The sequence below is a fragment of the Amblyomma mixtum genome, chromosome 4, assembly GCF_055824585.1.
Source record: "Amblyomma mixtum isolate Tamu chromosome 4, ASM5582458v1, whole genome shotgun sequence".
Classification (NCBI taxonomy): Eukaryota; Metazoa; Arthropoda; class Arachnida; order Ixodida; family Ixodidae; genus Amblyomma; species Amblyomma mixtum.
The window spans coordinates 85582649-85604060 of NC_143015.1; the positions used below are offsets into that span (position 1 = coordinate 85582649).

Consider the following 21412-nt stretch of genomic DNA (forward strand, 5'->3'; position numbering starts at 1 on the left):
TTTCCGAGCGTTAGCTCTTATTAGCGAGTTCCTCAGTTTTCACGCCGTCGTCGTCTGCTTTCGCAGCGCCACCTGCCTCACTTGGCAGGCAGGAAAGGGGAGGGCGCGAAATTATGCTCTCCACTTTTAGGCTAAAGGTGTGACAATAAAACCCGAGGTTTCGTCGTCCGGGCAGTGGATGAGTCTGGCTCCCTGAATTTCACGAAGGATTCCATGATCACATATCATGATCTCACCAATCATTTTAAACTAGAGAGGAGAATTTTCCCCCTCCAGACAAAAGACTTACGAAAGAACAAGAGTTTACTTGGCGTCGTCTACAGACGAGATCGGTACGCACCCCATCACTCCTCGCGCACATTTATCCAGATCTTTACAACCCAAACTGCAAACACTGTGGCCAACGTGCTACCTACGATCACATCCTGTTTGACTGCAAAATAGAGCCACCTCCGGGTGATCTAGTTACAGCTCCTTCTCTCGAGCGGTGGGAGACCGTGCTGGCTAGCTCTGACCCCAGAACGCAAGTTTTGGCGGTGGAGTGGGCTGACAAAGTCGTCGAGGGCTATGTACTCTCGACCACTTAACGTGACCTCTTGCCAAGCTCTTTCCGGCGAATAAAATGTTTTACAATCAATGGGACAGGGAAAAGGGCGCAAGGCGACGGGTGGCCTATGTGGTTTGGTACACCCGTCGCGTCGGCAGCGGGAGATCGTTGGTTCAAAACCCATCACTTGACAAGGATGGGTACGAGGGCCCCCCGGATCGTCGCCCGGCTTCTCAGGAGTGTGCGCTTTGAATCGGCTCCGGAAATCTCGCCGCGCCCTTTCGGGGACAGACACTGTTTCGAAAACGTTAGCTTGCAAAGGTTGTTCCTCCCTCTTACCGTACTCACACGAGGGTTCAATTGAGGTTTATAGGCGCTAACCAGCCTGCCTAAATAGATGTACAGGCGGACTGTCATCGCTGTAAGCTATCTTTCAAAACGAGGCAGGCAAAAGAACCCCTTCAGTGCATGTTACTAATCGATACAGTCAAATTTTGTCGAGCAGCAGCGCCAAGGGTAATCGCAGTATCGAAATTATAAACACCGATATGACCATTACTAACGAGCGGCTACAAATATCAAACAGCAACCAAGTGTCTACATGTAAAAGTTAAAAACTAATTGTCAGAAATTTGTTCAGTCCATTGATATGTTTTCTTATGTCGGTCAATGCAGATCTTCATCTGGCGCACGAGACACCTTCATTTCTGAAAGTGCCTATTTTGAAATTGCACGTTAACCTTCGCTGAAACACCTGACATAATCGAAAGTGCTCTTTCTTTGCGCAATGCCACTTTTTTTGTGTGTAATACAAATAGCGCAGTAAAAAATTAAAATGCTAATCTACTTCGTGAATTTCACTTAGCTGGCTATGCACGTTACAGACAGAGTGACCCGTAATGAGTGTCATGTCACCGAGACTTGATAAAAAAAAATATAGGGCCAATGCAGCAGCCCCTAGAAGGGAGACCGTTATTACGTTTTTCATGTCCTACAAAATGGCCGAAATGGAAATTCACTTAGGAGTAATACCGCAGTTCTGTGCTATTTTCGACTAAAAAATAAAACCGAATTAAAAGAGAATTGTTTAGGACCGGTGGTTGTTAAGGGCAATGGAGTGGATTCCAAGACAGGGCAAGCGTAGCAGGGGGCGGCAGAAAGTTAGGTGGGTGGATGAGATTAAGAAGTTTGCGGGGATACGGTGGCCGCAACTGGCAAAGGACAGGGTTAATTGGAGAGACATGGAAGAGGCCTTTGCCCTGCAGTGGGCCTAGTCAGGCTGATGATGATGATGATGATGATATTTGCTGTCACACCACACCTAACGCTCGAACTTTCGCGCTACACACTCCGAACCGTCCTGCGATTTTTTGTCCTCTTTCTTGCAGGAGGGTGGAAAGTGTCTATCCGGAAGTGGCTCTACCTTACGGACTGTCGGGCACCACTTTTGCGGCTGCAGCTGACGAAGGTGGAAACGTGTGCGCCATGATGGGGAGCCTTTCTCTCTACTTTGGGTGTGCCGTGGTCGAGGATCATGGATTCGCTGTGCAGGTAAGAGCAAAGAGCAGAGATACGAGTCAGTGAGACACGGCAGTACTAAGTCACAGAAAACTCAGCCCATTCCTTGTCCGGGCTCGAAACCTCCAGAGAATGCCTTTGACCTAATTTGTTTTTCTAATCACAAAGATATGTGCCATTCGCACTGCGTAAACCAGGAATGAGAGCAATACTAACAATTACTCTATTTGCGTGGACTAATATATGTGATGTAGGAGCCATAAGGATTGACTAAATGAGGAAACGCATGACCGTCACGAGTGAAAAATGTTGAGGTCCAATTCAGCGAATTATTTCAATAAAATGCGCGTTCATTGCCTGGTTATTCGAGCTAGGTGTGGCCGAGAGACCGAATTAGTCCCGATAAGAAAGCGCAGAGATTCATAGCACTTTGTTATTTTTTCGGAAGAAGAAAAACGATTCATTACTGGTTGTCAGAAAATGAAACATGCAGTAACTGTCTCACTTCTTCGTGGATCCCTAATCACGTCGTGAGGGACGGGAGGAATGTGGGAGTGAAAGGAAAAAAGAAGAAAGAGGCGCCGAAGTGGAGGGCTCCGAAATGATTTCGCCACCTTGAGGATCCTTAACGTGAGCTGACATCGCACAGCACACGGGTACGTTGCGCGCTTCGCCTACATCGAAACGCAGCTGCCCCAGCCGGATTCTCGCACAATAAACCAACTGGGGAGGGGACTGTGGAGGGGACGAGAGAGAGAGATAGCGAAGAGCGACTAGGATTCTAATGATGCCGCGGCGTATAGACTGCAGGCTTCTAGTGTGGCCAACGAGCAGAGCGCTTGTGACAAGTCTGACAAGCATCTCGACTGATCGACATATCCTGTCAACTTGGCGCCTGTGCATCGCGTCGCCTCTTCCTCGAATCTTTCAGACCCGTATTCTGAATCTAGTTCTTTGTAATGGTGGCTGCGCGTATGCGTTGTCATTGTTACAGAGTCTACGATGCCAACGCGCAGGAACATACCTGAAATGGAGGGCCGTCACATGATATTGTCTCGATGCCCTATGGAATGGTAACTACTTGCTTCCAGCGACAGCCACAGGAAAGCTTCGGTGCTGAGGCAGAGCTGAAATTGTTACGCTGGTCGCCTCAAAACTGGTGGCGTCAACCGGTTTGCCTGCTACATATACCAGTCGTCAATGTGAACCTTTCGACTGATAGCATTCGTTATCATGGAGGAGGCGTTGGGGAGATTGGACTAGAAAACCTAGCCACCGTGTATATGCGAACCCTCACGACTTCGAGCGCACCGTAATATTGTAAAGAAGTCTGCATTATCTTAATCTACAGCAAAGCGGTCTTCACGTACTTGTCAAATTACGCACAGATCAGCTTACTGTCCATTGCGTAAAGCTTATTTGCTAAGCACGTCGTAAATATAATCACTTGAACCTAAAACTTCATTCAAGCAAAGCACCAGGCTGGCTTCTGTGAAGCCTGGTATAGAATAGGGCATATACAACGTATGCATACTATTAAACAGGGGACGGAGAACTGCGGGGAATATAACCGATACTTATATATAGCCTTCATAGATTTCGAAAAGCGTCCAACTCAGATGAACCCTCAGCAGTCATGCAGGTACTATGGAACCGTAATGTTCCATAATGTTCTATAATGTATAAGTACTGGAAGATACTATAGCGGTTACGCAGCCGCTATAGTCATCCAAATAAGAAAGTAACCACATACCAATCAGGAGGGGTGTCAGGTAATGAGGCATGATCTTTGCAGTACAATTCGTCGCATGTTTACCGGCGGCGTTCAAAGACAGATTGCGATGGTTTGGAGAGTAGAAGTAAAAGAGGATACCTGCTATTTGCAGTTCACTGACAACATTGCCTTACTAAGTAACTCAGGGGATGGTCTCTAAACCGTGCTTAGTGGCCTAGGCAGGTAAACGGGAGAAATGGGCCGAAATACAGTGCAGAAAAGTGAAATATTGTTCAAAAGGTCTGGAAGGAAGCAGCAGTTTGCGATAGGGAGAGAAACGCGGAAGTGGTACGGAAGTAAGTACATCTAGATGGGGCACGTAGTGACCAATGATCTGTACAAATATTGTGAATAAAGAAATAATTACATTTGGCCTCTACTCTATAGTTTGAATGACAGTTTACCGGCATCCCTCAAGAGAAATGTATATAACGGCTGTATCTTATCGCTACTTTCGTATGGGGCGGAAATGGGGATGCCAACAAAAATAGTCGAACTTAAATAGAGGACAACGCATCGGGCTATGGAAGGAAAAGGATACGCATCACGCTAAGAGATGAGAAAAGAGCAGAGTCAGTTAGGAAACAGACGCGTGCTAAAGGACATCATCAACCTGACTACGCTCATTCAAGGGAAAACCACTCTCCCACATCTGTCCAATTAACCCGGTGCTGCGTCAGCTGCAGCAACCACATCCTGGCATTTTTCGTAATCTCTTTAGTCCAACCAACTTCTTGCCGTCCCCTGATGGGCTTGTGTTCTTTTACAATCAGTCCATTATCGCATTTATTCCCTGACTCACTCTCCTCTCTTCCTGTCTCCTAACGTTTCGCCCACATTTTCTTTTCCATAGCTCACTGCGTTGTCCTTAACTTAAGCTGAACCCTCTTTTTTAGCCTCCATGTTTCTGCCCTATAGGTGTGTACCGGTGAGATACAGCTGTTATATACTTTTCTATTCAGGGATACTGATAAACAGCCATTCCTAATCTGAGAGCATCTGGCAATGGCGTCTGACCCCATTCTTAATCTTCTAGTAATTTCACTCTCGTGGTACAAATAATCGGTGAGTACCTGCCCTGAGTGGATGTATTCCCTAATCACAATCGAACGCCTCGCTGCCTATAATAAAGTGCTGGCCTCTTACGAACGTGTGCAAAAATATTTTGGTTTTCTGCATATTAAGTTTTGTAGCAATCATTCTCTTTTGCGTGTATAAGTCACTGTAAATGCTTTGCAATATTAACAAGACAATGTCATCAGTGAATCGCATGTTGCTAAGGATTTCTCTATTAACTGCTATCCAGAACTGTTCCCTATTCGGGTCTCTGAATACCTCCTGTAAACAAGCGCTGAGTAGCATTGGAGAGATCATGTCTTCGTGGCCTGAAGCCATTCCTTATAGAAATTTTATTCCTGACTTTATGGTGGGCTACGCTGGCTATGCAGCTGTTATAAATATCTTCCAGTATATGTGCATGTTGATTGTCTACACTCTGATTTGTTAATACCTGAATGAGTGCTCAAGTTTAAACGGTGCAAAATGGTTTCTTCTAATTTGCGAAGGCTCTATTAGGGGTCAGTTGCAGCCTGCGCGTTTCTTTATCACCTGTTCGATAGTGTGTACGTGGCTACTGTCGAGTAGCTTCTACAAATGGCTGCAAAACGTAGTCAAAACTGTTTAAACTCTTTTGAACGTCATGTCTGCGCCTACGTAGTGTTTGTAAGCAGTTATAGGGTGTGATGCCCCTATTAAGACGTTGCCAGACGCTTCGAAAAGCCTCAAGAATGTTTTGTAGGCGTCTATGCAGAGGCTAAAAATAGTTATAAGGAAAAGCGCGGTACAAATCTCAAAGTGCGTGGATACCGGGCCCGTTCCGTCGAGAAAGGCATCAAAAGAGAGGTGAAAAGAACACCTGAGGAAATACAAACACAAGCCCTTACCTTGTCTTCGCATTTATTCAGTCGTCCGTGTTCTTTGCGCTTTTTTCCCTTCTCTTATCGAACCAACTAGCCTATATTGCCAGTATTCATGAGTGCTGTCGCTTAGTTTCTCGACTTATGGAGCATAGCCTAAGTCTGTCAAATTTTTGCTTACCTTCTTGTAGTATAAATAACTTGGCACACATTTCAAGTGCATGTGGCTGTAAGGTCAGATACCGTACATTCCAGTTTTCTGGTACACCCCTACCAATATCTCAAAAAACTGTGGGCCAGATTTTTACAGACAGTATTTTAGTTGTCCCGGGTGGGGTGGCGAACTTACACGTAGTAACGCTGTAGCGTTAAGGCGCCGGCCCAAAAAAAATCCGGCGTCTTCGTTGTCGGCATTGTGGGCTGAAAATCCCAGGAGAATGAACCTCGGGTGGGCCATCTGGGTCGCCTCATCGTCTGGCGTCGTCAAAACCTGCCAACCTGATGGCGACAAAATTGTAAACTGCTGGCAGCTAAATCAGTGGTTGGTCGCGGGAGGTATTACGGAAAGAGCAACCTTTGTCATACGAGCCCCAACTCTGGCGCACCTGCCATCGCAGGGCTTCGGCGCATCGCTTAACCGCTGCACCACTGCGTCAGGAGGGATATGAGGACTCCCAGGAACCTATGTATGTAAAGTACAGAATAAATAATTCCCAATAAATTTGCATTAAGCCATTACGAAGTCAAATCACGCCCTCAAGATGGAGCTTAACCATCCCCCCCATAATTATTTTTTATAAAATTAATAGCGGGATTAAGAATCGGCACTCAGAGAGCAGTATAGAGTCCTGTGTTATTCCAGGAAGGGAACACATAGGGTATCTACGTGGTGGACGTGTTATTATTATTATCTGGTCCAGTACGTTAACCGGCCACACTGTTCTGTGGGTTGCCAATGTGAGGAGGACAGTCCGGTAAAAACCTCCGCAGAAATCTTGGAATTACTGGCACTGCGACGACGAAGGCTTCGCAACGAGTAAAGAAAAGACGGCTAATTGAATTTTATCCGCAGAATTACATCGCAAAATGAAAATCGGCAAACAGTGGCATTAACAGCATCATGAAGACTGTGAGAAAAGTTTTGGTAGTTATCTGGAAGCCAGTAACATAGGCCTAGTAGAACTCTTATCGTCCGAAAAGAGGCGCAGACCCACAGCACTTCTAAATAAAATGGAAGATTTACCGGTAATGAAGGCATGGTTTGCAATACAGCTATTAGAGCTCACCTGCTGTGTCTATCGTCACCGTCGCAGCGCCATATGTAATATTGTTAAGCACATTAAAAACATATCTGAGCTTCCTAACCTCTCTGAAACCCATGTTTCTGTTAGGAATATTAAATCGGCATTGATAGGGCATGCAGTTGAAATAATGCGATTGTATTTTTTAAGAAACTTTCACTCTTCATTATTGCTACTCGACCGCTGAGGTTGCTCGTTCCCCTCGATGACTGTTATCAGGCCCCAAACAGTCGTTTCGCATGAGCTGATCTCTCGTCATTGCTCCATACGCGAGTGTTGGCAGCAGGTCCGCTACTACTGTCGTCTTTATGGTTATCAAAACTCCTGCTAAGCTGCGGATTTCACCTTCGGACTGCCTCGTGCACGTTCTCGCCGCCTTTATCGTAAACGTTGCTACTTTTATTCACATGTAGCTTATGAAGACAGAGTGAGAAAACTTCTGATTCGGGCAAAGATTTCGCGAGGGCGAGGACTTGCTTTCGGGAGTGTCGCGTTACAGGTGAAAAGTCTTCGACAGCTGGTATGCTTTCGCATTTGAGCTCTTCGAAATGACCACTTCCCTCATTGCTAAACGGCTGAACACAAGACGCCTGGACCTTCTTATTTTTTAAGTGCGTCCTTTCTTACAAAACATTTTTCATTAGGCAAGGGGAACCGGTTTCAACCTGGAGGCGGGGCATCCGAACTGCGTAGGTCCTCGCAAGAAGCCGTACCACTCAGTCATGCCCGTCATGGTAACCGACGCCCGCTCGCACGACTGGCTCTGCACTCTCGGCACTATGGCAGGACACCCGCAGCCCGCCATACTAGCCCAGGTAACCTATAGACGTCACTACAAAGTGGCCATGTATCACTGAACAAAACAAGAGCATGATCTGGTGTTGTGCGTTATGACAATACTCTTACTTTCTCCTTTTCATTGGTAAGAAAACACGACAGGAATAGCTCTGTGCCTTCCTCCGACCGATTACAGTGCCGATTTCAGGGACCACATACTGAGTCCCACTGAATCACGCGGCGAGAAAGAGGACAGGCAAAAACTTTATCCCCCGCACAGTCCCCGTTGAAAGGAGCGATTTCACCGCTGGGAGATATTTTACCAAGTTAAAAGGAAAACGACAGCAAACAGCAATCGCTGAACATCAAATGCACGTGTCATCAAGACATATTACAGCCTGATTCTTCTCTCTCTCCGTTCTTTAGCAGTCGTGCAACAATTTTCTTGGCAGCATATTATGTCTTCGTCCTTTGCATAGCTTCGAGCGATTGCCCTGTATGTTTCTTCAATGTCTGTGCGCTTTAGATTTTGTGGGCTTCTTCTCTGTGTGGCCATTGAAATCCACCACATTTACTGCTCCTTTATTGTCTCCGTGCTTTATAAAACTTCCAGAGATGGTCCTGTTTGCTTCTATGCCTCCGTTCTTTATCACACGTGCCGAGAATTATCTTGTATGAATCTTCTATCTCTCCGTCCTTTAAGAGAAGTTCAGTGATTGTCCTGCTTGCATCCTCTGTGCCTCTATGCCTCGGTCCTTCTCTTGACGCCCATCGATTGTCTTGTGCCTTCTTCAAAGTCTCCACCCTTAAGTTGTCGTCCAGCGACTGTCCGGTCAGTTTCTTCGATTTCTCCGTCCTGTTTTTCACGCCCAGGGATGGTCACGCTTCCTTCTATATGTGATCGTCATTTGTTTGAAATGCATCCATTTTCCTGTGTCTTCTTCGTACGTGCCCTTCTGTTGAAGTCCAGCGATGGTGCTGACTCCTTATATGCCTCTGTCTTTTTGCGGACGTCAAGTGGTTGCGCTCTCTGATTCTTTAATGTCTCAGTCCAGTGGTTTGCAGTCGGCGAATGTCCTGTCCGCTTATTCTATGCCTCGGTCCTTTAGTACAAGCCGAGGGAAAGTTACTTTAGGCATCTTCTTACTCTACGTCCTTTAAAGGATGTTTGTCCCAACAGCATCTTATGTCTTTGTCCTTAATTTGGCGCAGTACTGTTTTCCGGTCTGCTTCTTCTGTGTCTCCGTGCTTTAGTTCACGCCCAACCATTATCGTGCTTGGTTCTTCCGTGCCTCTATGCCTCCGTCCTTTAGTCGACCTCCACCGATTTTCCTGTATCTTCTTCTATGGCTCGCCCTAAAAGGGGCCATCACACCATATTTCGGACTGAACATTTTTATTGCTCGTTGTTAGCTACACATCTCGTAACAATTGCACAAAATACGAGCTCATTACATGCAGGCAGGAAGTTGTAAATGAATATTTAAAAACTGTCCTGTACCGTGTGCCAGTCAGGCAACACTGGTGCGCTCGCGATCTGTGACGACCTAAGTCGACGGTCATGTGCTTGCTCTCGACTGGCGACTAAATTACGTGTAGAGAGCATAAAAGTGTGGGCGGTTATTTGGTCAGGATAAGGGTAGGGAGGGTTGAAGGGGTGGTGAGATCATGCGGAGAGTGGTGAGGAGACCACAGCTCACACCAGGAGGACACATGACACAAACGCCTGTGTCCGTCTCTTCGGTATCTACCTTCTGCCCGGATTTGGCGACTTCAATACAATGTGGCAGGGACCGAGTCAAGTAGGCGTGCACTGTGCTCCGCACCGATCATGCGCCCGGCATTTTTGCAGCAGACGACAACGCTGTCGGGTTATGACGTCACTCAGGCTACTTCAACGTGGCCGTCGCTACCAGGGGAGGGCCTTAGAGCAGATAGCTGCAAATTCCAATTTATTGCTGAAATGCGCGCTTTGAGCCCTGACTCTTTTTTTAAGTTTCCATAATAACGTCATGCCTAGTAGCCGCAATGTAAAATTCCGATTTTATGGTTGACCATGTCATGACTGCTTGGAGTTTACTTCCAGCGATTGTCCTGTGATCTTCTCTTCCTCCGTCCTTAAGTGCATGTCCAGATATTTTCCCGTTTCTTTCTTTTTTACCACCTCTATTTGGTGGGCGTCCAGCAATTTCCCTCTCTCTTTCTATCTTTCCTTCAGTGGAGGTCTAGCAATTGTGCTCACTCTTATATAGCTTATGTCACTGTCCTTTAGTTACCGCTGAGTTACTGTGCTTGCTCATTCTATTCCTCTGCTCCTTATGCGAACGTCCAGAGATGGTACTAATCCTTTTATGTCTACGTCTTTTATTTTACATTAAGGAATTGTTCTGGCTGCTTTTCTTACGTCTCCGCCCTTTAGGTGACCCCCATCGCGCGATTATCCTGCCTGCTTGTTTTATGCCTCCGCGCTTTAGGCAACGTCTGGGTATTACCTTTCTGCTTCGTCTACGCGTCAGCAGTTTATTTATTTATTTTTTTGTGTTTGTGATACCCTCAGGGTACAGAGTACATTTCAGAGGGGAAGGGCAGTTGATAACAAGAAAAATAAACAAAGCACAATTCATACAAAACTATAGAACAACTGTTTGACGTCCGGCGATGCTGCTCTCTGCTTCTTCTATGCACCCGTTCTTTGACGTCCAGAACGCTGATTTCGGATCCTCTGATATATCCGTCATTTACTTGATGTTCATCCAATTTCATATCAGCTTACGCCTCTGTCTCTGCACTGGTGCCAATCTACGTGTTGATCTGTCATCTTCTATACATCAATCCTTTAGTAACTGCGCAGTGTTTTCCTCACTGCCTTTATGTCTCCGTTCCTCAGGTGTCCAGCGATTGTCCTGGCTGCTTCTGTATTGACTCCGTCCCTGAGTTTACATCCAGCTATCGCTGTGTATATTTCTTTGACGCCTCTGTCCTTTAGTTAACGTCACGCGACTGTTGTGTCTAGTTTTTTTTTATGTCCTCGTGCTTTAGTTCACGTCCATCCTTTGTCCTGCCTGCTTTTTTTATTTCTTCGCGCTGTAAGTGACGTCCACCGCTTTCGTGTCTTGCTTTTTCAATGCCTCTGCAACCTGTTTGACGCCCAGACATCGTCTAGGCTGCCTAGCCTATGTCTTTGTCCTTTAGTTGATGTCTAGTGAGTGTGCTAGCTTCTGTTACATCTCTGCCTTTAAGATGATACCCCGTGGTTCTCCGAGCTGTCTGCTTCTTCTATCCCTCCGTCGTTTAGTTGGCGACCCACATTTCCTGTCGGCTTTTTACGTCTCCGTCCTTACGTAAAGGCAGCGTCCGAAGTAATGAAAAAGCAACGCAGCCAACTTCACGTCTCCGCGTGTCCGTCGAGTCCGAAGGAAGGAGAAAATGGCAGCGTGTGGGAAATAGGGGGGATATAATCGTAACGTGATGGGTGCGCAGAATGTGTTGTGTGTCCGCCCTGATCTCCACACAGCTGGGACCGTGAGGTGTACTACGCCAAAAGAAGTTTCAGAGGTCGCCCACACTAGCGAGAACCCCCCTTACCTGGAGAAGCTGTTCATCCCTTCATTTAAGCGAGCTGGTTTAAGTACTTCGTTTCTAAGCCCAACAAAAGCCTGAGCATGACTTACCAAAGGCGCGGTCACACATAAGGCGCCGTGACGCGGCTGGCCGAAGTTTTTAATGCTGAGCGTAAGAGTGCGCGCTGAAAGCGGGAAGAAAACCATATATGAAGGCCCACAATAGCGCGGACATCGAAATCGTTTTTTTTTCATGAAAACACGGGACTTTAAAATCCCTAAAAACAAAACGAGCTAAGGTCATCAGCATGTTCATGTGGTTGAGGTATCGGCGAAGAAACACTTGGACATGTGTGCAGCATAAGGAGTCTCAAGTGTGAACATGACCATCTAAAATTCAAGCTGTTCCCATGAAAGTGCTAATGAGGATGACCTGAAGCAGTTGTCACCGATTTTGGAGTTTTAGCGCGCTTCGATAGCTTTGCTTCCAGTCTTAGTATTTGCTTTAGAGAAAAGCTGAGTCTTTTTATAGACCTCTCAGCAAGTTGCGGCTGTCGCAGCTTTAGCAGAACACGGGCAGACTAACGCCTGTACTTGTGCGAAAGAGTTAGCGCCAGTAAACGCCAATGTTCATGGGAAGGCGCTGATGCGAGGATTCAATGGTGCTGAGGCGACAGGAGAGGAAGTGGTGCCCGATCACACTGTAACCGGAGTGGCTCGGCTCTGGATAGGGTCGAGGAGTGAATGTGGGTGATTAAAAGGAAATCGCGATTGGATTGAAAAACTTTATTCATCTATAAGATCACGGAGGTGGGATTAATGGCCCCTAATGGAGGGTGACGTTTCCACCCAGTCCGCAGGCTTGGCTTGCGTGATCTTGTCAGGTTCTCTAAGCAGCCTAAGCCAGGCCTCCCCGGAGGGAGCCGGCAGAAGGTCTTTTGTAAGCGCATTTTCTTTACAGTCCCATAATATGTGTTCGTCTATTGCCATGTTACCGCAATGTAATCGGGACAAGTACCTCGAGTCTCCTTGGCTGCGAGCAGGTGACACTTACTGTAAAGTAAATATATCGCGCTGACATCATGCGAAAAAGAAATTGTAGCTACAAATGAGATTTGTTTATACGTCCTCGCGGTTCGGCCATAGAATTTCTGGATCACTCGGCTCGCAAAGAGTACGCAACCGCGCACGGGTTGGCTTTTGACCCCACTGTGCTCGATTAGACGAGTTGTCCGGATAATGTAAATTTTATTCGCTTTTTGTTGTTCTCAAAAACAATAGCTTGAAGCGTAGAAAGCTGAGGCCCACTCTTTATTTCCACTAGCAAGAAGCGAGTAGAGAGGTGGATTCTTGACATATCAAATTTTCATCTCTAAAGTCACCTTCAACTCCTTATTATCATCTTTCATAGACTCCAAGTGTTAAAAAGTTGCAGCGTGTGTGAAGAAATTCTGTATCGGACACAGGGCTGTCGTGGCCTTCACCTGCTGTGGAAGATTTTCTTTATTTGCCCAGAAAACATCCTGGAAAGGTGCCACGGATAAAGTTGTCGCAACAGCTTGAGGAGGCCGAAGAACCTCATCACCTGGCAGATGGCGATACAGCTCACTCTAGTTACAATAGCAAAGTAGAAACAATAATGTGCTAATTAACAGCAATAATGAAGCTAAATAACACAAGTAATTGCACAAAAACAGAACGACACAACAGTTCATATGTACAGCTGACAATCAAAAGTGTATTTGTAAAATGTACCTGTAATGTACAACATAACAGGTAAGAATAAAGAGTTAAACTATCTAGGACACAATTTACTTGAAGTATACAAAAAGTAGTCATGGGAAGAAGATATAACTCTATAAACATATTTTCAGCCTATTTTATTTGTAGGAAATGTGAACGAACAATATATGAGAGAACCTAGGCCGATATCTGTGCACTTCGTTATTGGACGATATCTTCCTCCTCTTATTGAAAGCCTATAGCGCTAAACTTGCGGCACTGCTGCGCGTGGTTACGAATTCATGCTTACGTTGTAAAAGTAAGTAATAAAAAATCTGGTCTCGTGCATTCCTACACCAGTTCAGGCCACGTTTCGCGGGCGTAGATGCGAGTTTTTTTCTACTACGCCATTATTAAGCAACAGGGAATTAGTCGAACATTTGAGATTAACAAGGAAAGTATACGCCGAACTAAATAAAAATATAAACAAGAAGAAAGAGGTCATCTTGAGGAAATTGCTTTCAAATACTCATGTCAACCGAATAGAATTCACCGATATGCTTCCAAATTGAAGGTGGCTGACTTGTACCACATAATATGGTAATGCAAGAAAAATCCAAATATTTCGAAAATCAATAACCCAAAAACTGAAGACTCGGAGGCATCAGTGTCCAGCTCACACCCGGAAAACCAGCTTTCGCTGCTTAAGCGGGTTAGAGTGGCGGCAAAACCCAATGAGCTCCTGGAATGAGGGTCCACTCAGCTAACTTCGATATATTCTGTGGAATGAATGTTTTTTACACACTCACATTTACGTTAAAAAAACGAAAGAGAAATCGCGTCTCATCAAACTCTCCTTTTTCTTCAGATAACACAGGCTTTAACTCTCGAATATGTTTTGGATCTAGCTCAGAATGGTGCCAAGCGGCATTTTATCTTTCTTAAACCTAAAACGTCCAATTTAGGCATCATAAATAAACGCCGTCTTTTAGTCGAGGCATCAGAGGTCAGCTGACCTGAAAACTAGACATCGAAGAGTAGGTTGTCAGGAATGCGGCATGGAATTAGAAAATAGCTCCTTAAAATTAAGCCTTCGTGTTTTACGATAGATCAGGTACAACTTCAGTCAGTCTACGTCATCTTTGCTAGTTTTGCCCAGATGAGTGTTTAAAATATCCTGCTTTCTTTACGTAACGACTTCAGATGACAGGAATGTGTCGAAGGGGTACAACTGTCACCTTGAAAGTAGCTTCAAGTCACAACGTGAAGAGATAGGGTCCCAGAAGAATTTGCATAATTAATGATCGAATCAGGTGTGAGATCACTAGGTATGTTCTTGGCACACATCTCAGGAAAATCTGATGGTCTGAAAAAATTTTTCCCGATTCGTTAACGTTTAGTGCCAAATGATATAATTATCAACACATAACAATGAACTAATAAAATCATACTAATAGGTTTCAATTTGATTTACTCCTTTTTGCCAGCTGCTCGGTCCTCCAGACAGGACCTACTTCGGGACCTCGTAGCGTACTAACTTTTTACGCACTTTTGATTGATATATATTCCGTGTTAATAAACCTTACAAACCTGCGCAATAAAGTAATGGTTTAATCAACATTGTCTTAATCGTGCTGCCGTCTTAATTAGGCTGCCGGTTGTCGCCGCACAAGCCCACTTGTGGCTTCGGCGCTTCCGTTTTTTTTGTATGTTCAGATTATGCTGAATAATAATAATAATAATAATAATAATAATAATAATAATAATAATAATAATAATAATAATAATAATAATAATAATAATAATTATAATAATAATAATAATAATAATAATAATTATTATTATTATTATTATTATTATTATTAAGTGGCTCTGAAAGGGGCTACAATAAACTTACGGTACGCCTGGGATGTTAAAGGACGGCGGTTCAGGAATATCCTCCAGCAAGAATTTTTTCGATGCCCTTTGCAGAAGCTGACCCATCTATAGTTAAAATTTTTAGTCCAGCGTTTTTGCACATTGCCCTCTTCTCTCCTGACTTCTTGCGCGCATGAAAGTTCGGCGTTCCTCTGCGGGCCCCCCCTCCGTGGGCGGAGCTTCCAGACCCGCCGTAGCTACGCCACACATTGGCCGGGGCTATGGTAGCTGCCTGCCGTCTGAAGTAATCTAAGCAATTGCCACCTATGAACTGGTCTACACAGGAGCGTTGCAATGGGGGAAGTGAGCGTGAAAAAGTCCCTGAAAGGGCTCGTCAACTTGCGCGCGTGGCTGTGGGTAGTCTGCTGCGTGTATAAGTGTATTACTTGGCTCAGGTGCTTATGACAACACATAGCAGTGATTAAGCGAGTTGATATGCTCTCCTCGAGTGGTGTTTCAGAGCCCTTGCAATGGTGGAGTAAAAGTGTGTCGGGGGAGAAAGTTGAGAGAAAGCTGTTCGCTTCAGTCGACAGCGTGCAAGAAGGAGTAGTCGGATAGCTTACTATAGTCGGATACAACTTAAGTCTGCTGTGAAGCTCCGCCCACATTCAGCCTCCGCGCGCAGAATTCCTCCACGACCAAAAAGTAGTCCGCTGGTTAAACGTTTCTTGTTACGTAAACAAGAAGCTTATCACAAGAAAAAAATTACAAGCTCTTTGATTTTGACACGTGGATTGTTTGATATCATCAAGCATTAAGAAGCTGATTTCGTTTACAGTTGCGGTTGGCCAGCGGAGTAATGCAAGACACCGCGGACCGCGGCCCAGTGTTAGCAACTGCTGTTTTTTAAGTTGTATCCTACTATAATAGCAGAAGTCTCGATAACGCTCAGATTTTTGGTCCCCACGAACGGCAGCATTGTGCGAATGCTCACAAACTTCGCCGCACTCAAAAATCAGTGCGTGAATGTTCTAATGAGCTGAACGCTGATGTCGGGTGGAACTCTTCCTACTGTTGTATACCCTACACACGAGGTGCACGGGTTCTTGCAGGTTCTGCTCAACATGATGGAACTCGGTCTGGATCCCCAGCAGGCGTTGGGAAAACCGCGGTTCCTGGTGGGATCCACCTTCAACTCGCACCCGGAGTGAGCATGTATTCACACAGATATCTTGATAACATAGCTAGAAGCGTACTAGCTCATTTTAATTAGCTGCCCCGCATTATAATTTGAATGGCTTCCTCAAGACACGTCAAGTGCCCGATTCATCACAAGCTGTATGTAATGGCAGTTATCTTGAAAGAGGTCCTCCGGTTTCGTTAGTGTGGAGTGCATATTTCAACTGAGGAAACATGAAAACGCAGGAAAAAAGAGTTATGACAAGGCATGGAGTTCAGCTCTCTCTTACTTTCTTCGTCCCTGTTTGTTTACGCGGATAAAATACGAATTCTAAATCCCGCGGGGGCCTCCTTTTAATGGAGGCGAAACGCAAAAAGGCGCCCGTGTGCTGTGCGATGCCGGTTAATGCAAAGATCATCAGGCAGTCTAAATTATACCGAGGCTCTCGTCTAGGGCACCTCTTTCTCTGTTCCTTCACTCCCTTTCCTCATGATACGGTTGATGTCTGCGCCTTGAAGTCAGAAAGTTATTGCGCCTTTATTGTCCCCAAAGGCAATTTTCAGGATGTTATCCCAATTCGAGCCACCGAATAGCACGCCTGTCTGCTTTATTTTACTACTCGATCTGAGCGTTCGTCGGTTGTTCGGTAGGTTGACAGGATCACTGAGTCCGGGAAAAGGAAAATGAGTTCACTGGGTCATAACAAAGGGCAAATTATGTGAAATAGTGACATGATTCCTATCCCGCTACAGCTTGCCGGAAATGCTGACCACCTTCTACAGGGCTGGCATTGTAATTAGGCTTAACGTGTCAACGGGACACGAAGTTAGACGTTCTTAGCTTCCTGCTTTCGCCTTTGATACGGACAAATTTGCCTCTGAGCCTCCCTTTCTCGAGCTGTTTTTGCAGCAGAAAATGTTTGAGGGAAGACAGCGGTCTTTATTACAAGCGAACTTGTCGCTCTTAGCCTGTTTGTAGAACCGCATTGTGAGGCTTTGCCTGCACAGCACAGCTCGAATGCCACTTCCTTGCCACTTCGCCGGTGTCAGCGCCATTCGTATCAGTCATGCCCCCTGTGGACCGTAATCCTGAGCTGTTCAATGCAGACAGTTTGTAGGCATTATCTAGATGGAACGCTGGCGCCGTCGTGGACGCAACTTTTTATTGTGCACTTTGTCCATCACAGGAATACCGGGAAGAGGAGGTTTATTGTTTGGCTTAGGTACTATGAGCCTTCGTAAACGTATTCGCCGGGCTAGGTGGCTTTACCTTAAAAAAAAAAAAAACAAGGCGAAGGCAAGATAACCGACGGCCCTTAAGAGTAACGGACTGGGAGTGCAAGAAAACGCAAGCGTAGCAGGGGCGGCACAAAGTTAGGTGGGCGGTTGAGATTAAGAAGTTTGCGGGGATGCAATGGCCGCAGCGGCCAAAGAACCAGGTTAATTTGAGAGACATAAAAGAGGCCTTCGCCCCGCTGGCTATAGTCAGGGTGATGATGATGAATTTAAGCACCATGCCTCTTTTTGAAAACTGCTTGGCCCAAGAAATAGATTGTACCTCGAAATATGTAGTTGCACCACAATGCTCTCCACTGTGCACCAGTTATTTCAATACAGCATTTCTAAACGCAATAAATTTAACGCAAGTTAAGCTTCGGTGTTAGGCTAGTATGGAAACTTTCACAGCATTTCTTCGAGCTTTGTCTCGATAGCAGTCTTATTTTTCGGATTGAATCCTCGTTCTGAGCCCGACGATAGCCAAGCCAAGCAAAAAAACCTCGTCTTCGTGGCCTTCCTGCAACTGTCCATGGTGGTTGAGGTGTAGCGCCGCCAGCTTTCCTTTTAGGTTTAAGGAACTCTCTGGAAACATTTTTTGCGAACGCGTCGGAATGATAGACGTAGTTTTCCCTTCTCAAGCTGCCAAATATTGGTAGACACATGCAGGGTGTTTCCCCTAAGACTTTAAAATTGTTTAAAAAGTGGCTATCTGAGTTAGTAGAGAGGTTATTTCGTCACAGCATCGCCAGCGCTGCAGTACACGAGAATACATCTAAGTCGTGCTGACTTGCAGGCTGGTTAACTAATATTGAATAGTTAGTTTTTCACTATTACTGTTAGGCTCCTTAATTTTTGAGAGGCTTGTAGTCCACCGTAAGTGATATCAATTTCAGTTATCAGAATTTTGAGAACGGGCTTAACCTCGGCGCTGTGGCCCCACAAATTCTGGCTACATCGCGCCAGAATACACGAGCTTTCGAGAAGCTTGCAGGCAAAGAAACCTCTCCAGTGCACGTGACGCGCTCTCTAGAAACGTTGGCTGTCGGAGTGAGGCCTCGATCCCTCCTAATGTTCGCCCTGTGCTGTAGCCTCTGATTACACTGATTACACGCTGAGGAGTATGGTAGTACACTCACGTACTACTTCGTCTGTTAATCGCAGTGGTCCTCTCACTGTGGAGTCTGACTTTCCGGGGGAGGTTCTGCAGTCGCTCTCTCGGAGGGGTCACACCACGCGGGACAGATACGCCAACAAACTCATGCATGAAGCGGGCAACGCCAACGTGCTGGCAAGGGCTGCGCGTTGGTGGATGCGGGAGGAGACCGCCGTCAGCCGAAGCCCCAGCGCCGACGCCATCTGGTGTGGCGCCGAGCCCCGCTGCGCCGCTACCGCCCTGGGATATTGATATATTGATGACTCAGTGTCTCCTAAGCTGCACCTTAATTGAGCTTCAAGACCAACCCCTGGGCCAGCTATGAATTGACGTCTCTACGAGGAACAGAGGAAGCTTCTCCAATATGTTAAACATGCGGTGTGTGCGGTCGTATAGTACATTGCTTAAAATGCTGTACTCTTTGCAGCGCGGAAAGGTGCGTGTTATTCGGTTCTCTCAAGAAGGCAGGACTCCCTCACAGCTCTCTTCAGGACACTGTTCTCACGCGCGGGAACCAATTCTGTAGAAAGGAGGCTTCACGCCTTCTTTTAAAGTACATGCTGGTCAATGAGTTAGTCTCCACATGGGGACAGCAGGAGTAACTATTATTTGTGTTGGTGACTTCGGTGCCCGGTTATGTGATTTAGTTGTTGTAGGGGCAGCTACGTTGGAGTAATTGCTGGCGGAAACCGCAAGTCTAACCCCAGCTGTAGTTTACAGCATCTCAACTCAACTCAGAAAGCTTCTCTGTTGGAGAGGTGGTACTTTATTCGAGCTGTGGCTTCTGTCCACGTATTTCATTCTGGGAGGATAAGTGTCGCTTGTAGTTCTCTTGCCTTCAGGGAAACCACGTTCGGAGATTTTTTTTTGTGAAACATGCTGCATATGCACGTCTGACTGGCAAGGCGGAAGCATTTTATTAGAGTGCCTGCATTTTTAATGTCGCAGCATTTCTTTGTGAATACAATTTGCGGTCCTTTAAGGCACCATTCGCCGTAGAAGTAGTAATATTGTTACGAAGACGAAGAGGGCAGTGGCGTGGGACGGAGCTCTCGCGCTAGGCCCACAGCCATTAAATCATATTACCTTCTGTCAGCATGTCGTCCTTTTCCAAGGCTTGCCACCTCATAACATTTGGTGGAGGTGCTGGGTCCCTAATCGTTATCCTGGTCCCTGGAGCATCGCCACCTCCTGCTCGCCTTCGTCGTTGGCCGAGGGGACCTGGACTCTGCCGCCGGTTCAACCCGAGCTCGACCTGACCTGAACCGACCAGCCGCTTTCCCCCGTCCCCAGCCCCGACCACAAGACACGACGACCAGGACCAGACGCAGCATGACCCGACGACTATCCGAATCAAGACGGCACCCCCGCCCAAGCGGTCCGGCGAGTCCTTAATCCCTGACCTTCAGCTGTGGGCGACCGACCGCTGGATCTGAAGCTCCAGGGACCACCGTTCATGGGATCATCTCGTTCATCTTGGTGGCAAGCCATCTTCTATCCTTTGTGATCATGGTCATCGCCACCTCATGATTGAGAATTTAAGCAATCGATCGGGACGATCGCTCGGAGGACCCGGGTCATGTTACGAAGACGAAGAGGGCAGTGGCGCGGGACGGAGCGCTCGCGCTAGGCCCACAACCATTAAATCATATTACCATCTGTCATCATGTCGTCCTTTTCCAAGGCTTGCCACATCGTAACAATATGCTTTATGGCAGATATATGACTGATATTGATAGCTCAGGAGATGGCAAGGTACGAGACAACGGGAAAGGACAGTAAGTGCTTGCCCTGCCCATTTCTGATCTCCCTCGTCTTCTGCTGCTGTTGCGATATCCGGAATGGTATGCCAAATGACCGGACATTCAACTTCGTTATGCTTTCTTACGTCACCAATGCAATATCGGGTTTTCCCTCCTCACTGTGCTCTACCACTGCTGTCTACCCGCAGAATAACATTTTATTAGAACTCATACTTGCGTTCACTCTAAGTCCAACAGCCACTCTACATCTCCAAAAAGTAGACTTTACACACTGCAACGCATTCAGCCATTCATATTCATTCCTTCTATGAACCACCAAAGAATGGAATAACTTACCGGTACCTATCTGCCTAACTAGAACTAATAATTTTAGAACGCATGATGGTTTTATTTCGGAAGGTATTGTGTCGATTTACTTCTTACGTGTAATTACTATGTTCGTTTTGCATTGTATTTTTATTTCCTTATTTCCAATTGCGGTGCTGCGTAACATTTCTGGGACGATTATTATTTGTATAGATTATTTTTCGTGTTTCGCGTTTCTTTTTTGCTCATATATTTCGTTGTTTGCTTCCTGTGTTTTGTAATATCAGCTCAACTTCTTGTATGATTAGCCTTTTTGTCATATAATATTTCGCTTTTGCTCCTCCTCTCTAGACTGTACTGCTTACCCTGAGGGTAAAATAAATGAATAAATTTCAGTCGAGCATTGCTATGGTCACCTGGTGGTCAGTAAAAAATGTACATATGGTTTATATTGGGTAGCAATTGGTCACATGATATTAGGGGCACGTTTGAACCGCGTTAGGGATGCATCACTCACCGGTCCTGACCTCGAAGGGCGCTTTCCTCTAAGGCGTCGCCTGCATAGGCGTGCATAGGCGTCAGACCTGCTGGCCGGCACAGTACCGTGAGATCAGCTCTGATGCACCGCGACCGCCCTTTACTTGGGCCACTGCCGGCTTTGCTGGCTGTGGATGCCACCGACCATTTCATCTATAAAATGAGTAGTTCGTCAAGAATCCACGTAACAGCTGACCTGAGATAATAATTCGCACGCAGTGAAC

General features: G+C 46.0%; 1 protein-coding gene across 1 annotated transcript in view; it reads left to right on the top strand.

Annotated features, from left to right (window-relative positions):
• Positions 1–20996, top strand: part of LOC149347285 (uncharacterized) — a 72365-nt gene extending 51369 nt beyond the window's left edge. The window contains exons 7-10 of the mRNA XM_089586981.1: positions 1936–2098; positions 7701–7871; positions 16085–16179; positions 18591–20996. Coding sequence (XP_089443107.1) covers positions 1936–2098; positions 7701–7871; positions 16085–16179; positions 18591–18834 — 673 coding nt within the window. The 3' untranslated portion in view covers positions 18835–20996. The remainder of the gene's footprint in view (positions 1–1935; positions 2099–7700; positions 7872–16084; positions 16180–18590) is intronic.
• The last annotated feature ends 416 nt before the right edge of the window (positions 20997–21412 follow it).